This window comes from Delphinus delphis, chromosome 16 (assembly GCF_949987515.2).
Source record: "Delphinus delphis chromosome 16, mDelDel1.2, whole genome shotgun sequence".
In the NCBI taxonomy this organism is placed as follows: domain Eukaryota; kingdom Metazoa; phylum Chordata; class Mammalia; order Artiodactyla; family Delphinidae; genus Delphinus; species Delphinus delphis.
Window position 1 is genome coordinate 69,292,219 of NC_082698.1, and position 6,934 is coordinate 69,299,152.

At 43.2% G+C, this 6,934-nt stretch overlaps 1 protein-coding gene across 1 annotated transcript; it reads right to left on the minus strand.

The window, feature by feature from the left end:
- Positions 1–4,338: 4,338 nt before the first annotated feature.
- On the minus strand, positions 4,339–6,934 carry ADO (2-aminoethanethiol dioxygenase). The gene has a single exon (XM_060034938.1). The coding sequence runs from the start codon at positions 6,634–6,636 to the stop codon at positions 5,824–5,826; it is 813 nt and encodes a 270-aa protein (XP_059890921.1). The 5' UTR covers positions 6,637–6,934; the 3' UTR covers positions 4,339–5,823.

Here is a 6,934-nt window from a genome sequence, read left to right on the forward strand (position 1 = left end):
AGGAATGGTTTATGACTATGGTGTAAATAAATACTTTTCAACAATATTTTTGCTGCAGAAATTACTTATGAAAGATTTATTGGGTGGGACTTCAACAGTACTCAGTGGGTTTTAGTACTTTGACCAAGCCAGGATCTCCAAGTCTTCTTTGCTAGCCTTTCTGACGCCAGCCCTCTCACCCCAAAGCAATCTCCATTCACAATCAAACGCTAGTGTTCTGGGGATTTCCCCCATGCATTAGTGTAAAAGTGGGGAGGCGTTGTTTTGACTCATTGTTCCGTCCTCTATAACAGCCTATAACTTCTCTCTGCTCCTGAGTGGGCTCCGGAAAATAAATACTTACAAACAAGTGCCCACTCGGAGACTACACATTTGCGGCTGTTTTCAGAACCCTGACCAGGGCCAGGAACTCAGACGAGATGTGGCTTTGTGGAAAGTGTGGTGGCGTGGTCAAGCTGGAAATGACTTTCAGGTTCCAGGATTACTCTCATGACCGCAGAAAACTTTTTGAAAAGCGCTATCACCTCTTCAGATCAAAAATGCACTCAGACACTGCTGATGACAGCATTAATAGGCTGCCAAAGGAATTACCCCAGGACTCATTTCTTTCCAGCCTTGTCTCCCCAATTACACCTATTCAGAAGGATCATTACACTGCCATAGGTTTGGTGGGTCTGGAGACTATTAAAACGTTCACCTTTTTAGATAAGTGTATACCAGCCTTAAGAAAACCTCAAAGACAATCTGAATCAAATAGGCAAAAGTGGTCCTCCATGGCACTGGATAACGGTTTGCAAAACAATACACTGTAGGGATCATTTTACTGCAAGCCTTTTGTAGTGATTTTAAAATATAAATTCACCCCCCCCCAATAGTTATCTATGTATCATACAATGCAGATTGTATTTGTGAAGTTATCTTTCTTTACTCTAAAATTGGACCTAAATATCATTTAACATAACTTGCTGCCTCTGGATCCTTACACAAATGTAACACACTGGAGTGCCCAGTGTTTAGCTACATCATCTGAAAACCCTGTCATCTGTTTGTCCTTTGGCACTGTTAGACTCTCTCAGGCGTGGTTGATAACAGATGGCCTGTATTTTAGAACAGCAGTGGCAGCTTCTCCTGGAAACTACTTTTTGCCCTTACCAGCACTAGAATTCGAAATCTAATTTGTGAAGGTAACTAACCCTTATTTCCTTCCTGTCCTTATTTCAAAGATGCACAATACCTCTAATAACTACTAAATGGAAGTTTCTAAACTTCAGTGTCAGATTGTTCTAGTGACTGGTGTCATTCCATTAGATTCATATTTCCTAGCTTGTCAGCATACTATCATCCTTGCTTGGCCAATTTTCTTAAAGAAGTATGTATAAAACAATGCCACATTTTGATAATTGTGTTTTTAATGATACTACTCTCCTACCAAAATGTCATTATATTAAACTATAATACACCTAAGTTTTATGTTATTTATAATTGTCTTGCCAAATTTTAATTTCAGAGCACCTTCAATTAAGACAATGTAAACAATTGTTAACAAAGCAACAGACTAAAAATCTCTTTTCAATAAGATGAAATACATATTGGTGATTTGCCTTGATGTGGGCTTGGTGAAGTGGCATAACATACATACCATAAGGAACACACCTTGGTGTTTTTTCAGAGCCAACCTTGTAGATTTTACTCCTTGATTTCAATAGGTTAGGTCAATCTTTAATCAGATTTTATCTGCTTGAAACATTCAGGGTACTGTTCACAGGTGTCTCATTTTTTACTTTGCTCAAGAAATAAAGCGTATAAAGCTGTCTGCTTTCTTTTGTTCAATATGCTTTATTAAATAATATTATTGATGTTTCAGCTGTTACTGGGAATTATTAAAAATAAACTTCTGGAGAGTAATTCCTTAAAGATCATAATGCAGTTGAGATGGTTCAGTACACATTAAAAATAGGTCTGTTAAACCTAAATAAGGTTTCCAATTATTCATAAACCAGGCTATTTAATTTCAATATCCTAACTGCTAACGAAGGCAAATTGTTTGGCATATATTAGAAATGGCTGTAGTGATGCTTTAACAGTTCGATACTACTTTGAGGGGTGGTGGTGGTGGGAAAGAATGGTCACTATCATCACAAGTGCCTAAAATGCTGCCAATCCAAACTACAATTAAATAAACTTTACAGAAAAAAGAAAGACAAGAAAATATTTAAGTCCAAAGGTTCTTTCCTCCGTGAACGTAAGTATTTTTGTTTTCTTACACTAGCTTATTTTCCTCAGGTTAAATATAAAAGGAGTGTTTTCGTTGCAGCAAAAGAGTTATGATTGCATGTTAAATAATTTCAGATGTTTTATCAATCAGGCTGTTTCAAACATCACACTCAGGGAAATAAACTATTAATTTTAAGTTTATATTATTACTTGGACTTTAGAATCTGCAGAAGGCCCCCAGTTTTTAGTACAACATAATCTTACCATACAGACTGTGAATGTTTAACAGCAATTCAAATGTAGGCATCATAGCAAGTAATATTTTCCTTTTCCCTTTTGCAATAATCAAATAAGATTTACCTCTCAACAATTTCAAAAATGACTTTATTTTCCACAAGTACACTGATTTTAATCTAGAAATGTAAACATCGCTGGATCAGAAGATTCAGTATCTATATGGGGCTTAACAAATGATTTCCTTCTTTGCCACTCATTGAACGCGAATAATCAATGGTCAGCTTCTGTTTGTGATGTGAAGTTCTGAATTCAGAACAGGAGAGTTACAGGAGTGGCACTGCCCTCAGGTTAGAGTTGAATAGCAATGGGCAGAGCCCTGAATTAAAGATATATTGCTTTTTCGTTTAACAGTAGAGCTAGAGCACAAGACTCCAAGTCATTTGGAATAAATGAGTGATGAGAGTCCTCCTGAGATGCCTAGACTAAGGCACCTACAAGGGAACAATGCAAAAGAAGGAACATAAATTGTGAGTTTTCGGAGAAGTTAAGGGCTGTTAGCATTAAAAGATCAGGTAACCCACTCCTGTTGACAAACACACATTACTTTGAAAAAAGGTTCACCATTTTCACTGATAAACAGCAGTTGGTCTAAACTCAATCCATGCAAATTAGGCTTAATAAAAAAATCAATTCTCATAAAGTAGTAGGTAGACATACAACACTCTGAATTGATATAACCAGAGAATTAAAAGGCTTTAGAAGTATTAGACAACTTCTCACCCATGAGAGGCAATTATTGCATTTGTTATTCAACAGAAAGTTAAGTGATTAGTATCATTGTGCTCATTAGTCTTTGTAGAAGACAACTTTTTTCCCACAGTTGTTACCCATATTGCAGGAATATATGGAAACACAACAGCAGCACATTAAGTCACCTCTAACAGTTTATGCAGAAAGGTGCAAGGCTTTTCTGCACCACATTTTGTCTCTGTATTAAGAATATTCTTTCCTTAGTGGCTCATTAAAACAAGTTAATTTTGTTTTCACCATTAATTTACTCAGAATTATTAGTGAAACGAAAGTTTCACTGTTCTTATTGAACTAGAGAGATATAATGCTGTTTTGGCCTGTGATAATTTCAGTTACTCTTTTGAAAAGCACCTTAGTCTTCTTCATTTAACTTGCTTGTACTTGAGAACTTAAAAATTTTTCATAATGAAGTTTGAAAAAACAATTTCTCTTTTATTACTGTCCTGTTGCCAGAATGAGTTTTTGTAGGTTAATGTACTCCAGATTGTATTATAACCTATATATCATTATCAACAATCATTGTAAGTTGATCAACTTTTTGCTACAATATAATTCAAAACAGGTAGGTATGTGATAACCATACACATTCATCATTGTGCTATGAAAAAAACCCATTTTGTGAACAATTTTAAAGAAAATCATCATTTGCATATCCAGAATTTAATTTCAAACTGAATGGCCTGAAGAACTGCTTCAAACTGCCCCTAAGGTATACTAAACCACACCAGAATGTGACACTACCATAAAACAATTTTAGCAAACTTGGAAGAAATGCATTATGCTTGTGTCAGGTTTTACAACACAGTGGCATATCATGTTTAGTAGCATCCTTTTTGTAATTTGTTTTTTAAGAAAAGTCATTAAGAATTTGCTTTTTCATTCTATTTTTAAATTTGGGAACAAATATTCCTTCACTCTGGGCCTCTGTAACCCAGTGTGCAAAAAGAGGCAAAGGCACATACTGCTTCCCTACAGGGTCATCACTTCCCACCAATAGCAAATCTCCCTTTATTACAGATATTAGAACTCAACTGCCACATGGGCAAGTCAATCAAGAGGGCTTAGACAACAGCTGGACAAATTTTAATGTGTTTATTTCTACAGTTTTTTTTATTAAAAGTTTTGTGAAAAAAAGAGTCCTATAAATAGTAAAAAGGGGGAAACAGGAGTGTTCCTTGGCCTGAAGCAAATGGTGTCAATACATTTGTAAACAAGGTAAAGCTCAGCCAATTAAAAGGACAAAAATAAAACTAGTCACAACACAGCTGTTCATTTCAAGCGGTTGGGAATGGGAAGTGTTTTGTCCCAAGTTTTGGTGCCCTAAAGTGGCCAGCAGTATAGTTAATTCTCAATTTTCTAGCCTTGATCATCTGTGCCTCTCTCTCTTCCTGCAGAAAACTCACCCTAGATGAAGCAAGCACTGGCTCTCTCCTATTTGAGGGACAAGGTTCTGAGAACACTGACACCAACAACACAGCTGGAATCATCAAGCCCCCTGGAACGTTAGAACTCCTGAGAGAATTTGAAACAGTCATGAACATTTTCCTCTACTTTTGCAGGAAAATACTGGAAGTAAATATGGGCACAGAATTCAACAGCTGGCTAAGGGTGTTTTACATTCCGTTGTTTGGAAGCATACCGATTCAGCTCCTCTGAATCTTATGGTTAGAAAATACAGAATTACCCTATTACTTCTTAAAGTACGCTAAGACAAAAAAAGTCACTTGAGGATAATATAGTTTTTGCATTAAAGGTGAATCTGCAACAAGAAATCTGCTCAACTCAGAGATCTGGAGACTCATCGGGAAGCTCTAAGTGTCCATTTGTCACTGAGATATGCAGGTGCTTGTATTTCTTATTAGATGCTGCCAGAGTAACCCAGATGTGGTTACTGGGCAAGGGGAGGAAAGAAAATAAATCTTGCCCTCTACATGCATAGTTACGTTTGGGGGTAATCCCCCAACTCTGGAAAAATGGATTTAATTTTCACAACGACTTCATTAGGCCGGACAGCTCACTTTAAATAATAGCTCATCTCTTTAAACCTAGTTTTTATCAATGCCTTGAACTAAAAACAATTCAAACCACTAGGTCATGCAAAGTCAGTAAGTTAGAACTATAATAATGAGGAGTAAAAGGGCATAAGGACGTAAGTGGAAAACAAATCCTATTTACCCAAAGAGGGGGGCGGAGAAAACCACTTAGTGTATTTTGTATAGGACGGGGAACAGAGGAAAGGAAATTTTCATTATGGCTTGAGGATGGAAGCGCTTCATATAAGACCCCTGCCCCCTCCCCACAAATCAAAACCTCAGTGGCAGTGACAGAGCCAGGACACAACCTAGCTTCCCCGCCTGCTCCGCCCCCCAAACGGTGCCCGGTGGCTGCAGTCCAGTCGCCGCGCTTCGCAAGGCTCCCGAGGAAGCGGCTACAGCCCATTCCAGTAGATCCAACGCCCAGGCCTGGGGGAAGGAAGAGAGCCCTTGCGATGGGTCGCGGTCAGCCAAGCCCAGATACGAGTAGGGCATGTCTTTGGCCCACCAATCCCGGGCGCCGGCGGCTTCAAGGGAAGACCTTGGGACCTGGATAGGGCTCCCCCTCGCACCAGAAGTCATCGGCCTGCGGGGTCTCCAGGAGCCACACCTCTCGGGGCAGGTCACAGGCCGAGCCGGAGGCCTCCCTGGCCCTGACAGGCTCCAGCACCCGGTAGTAGTGACAGTCCCGGCCGTCGTCGGGGTCGTAGGGCGGGGCCAGGATGTCTAGGAAGGCGGCGGGCCCCTCCACAGCGTCGATCTGGTGCAGGTTGTCCCGGTGTGGCGTGAGGACGCAGGGGCCGCTGGCCGCCGTGTACTCCGCGCGCGAGCGCAGCACACCCGGCCTTAGTGCTTCCCGCTCCCTCGGCTGCAGAGGCGGCTCAAACTGCTGCTCTGGTGGCGGGGCCCGCGGCCGTTGCCCGCTGCCCACCTCCAGCTTGTCCATGCAGCTGATGCGCACGGTGCCGTAGAGCACCTTGAGGATGCCGTGCATGCCCGGGTGGTCGTGCAGCGGGATGGAGGTGCCGCTCTTCAGCAGGAACACGCCGAGGCTGAAGCCGTCTGTCTCGCAGATGTGCATATAGGTGACTGGCGGCAGGTTGGGCCTCAGCGGCTGCAGCGTGGCCTTGCGCGGGGAGATGTTCAGGTCCTCCGCGCGGACCTGGGTCAGCAGGCTCTTCAGCTTGCTCAGGTTCTCCGGGAAGCCCTGCGACATCGGCGCCTCGGGGCCTGGCGCCTCGCCGCGGTCGGAAGAGCTGCGGCTGCTCCCGCTGCCCCGGAAGGTGAGGCACGCCTGGCGGGCGATCCGTTGGATCAGGGAGGCCATGTTGTCTCGGGGCATGCCCTGCTGTTCCTCTGCGTGCCGAGGCCGGCCCCCTCCGCCCCCAGCTTTCCTCCGCCCCTTGCGGTCCCCGGCGGCCGCCACGGCTGCCCGCAGCCCCCGGCGAGGCAGGAGGCCCCGCAACTACCGGCCAGTCGGGCGCGCGGCACTACAGCCGCCCACCTCAACGGCCACGCGCCCGCCTCGCGCTCCCTTTGAGCGCGCACGCGCACGGCCCACACCCCGCACTCACGCTCCGGGAGCAGGTACCGGCCGCGCGGACGGCGGTAGGCTTTGCCTTACGCCCGAAGCTCCATTC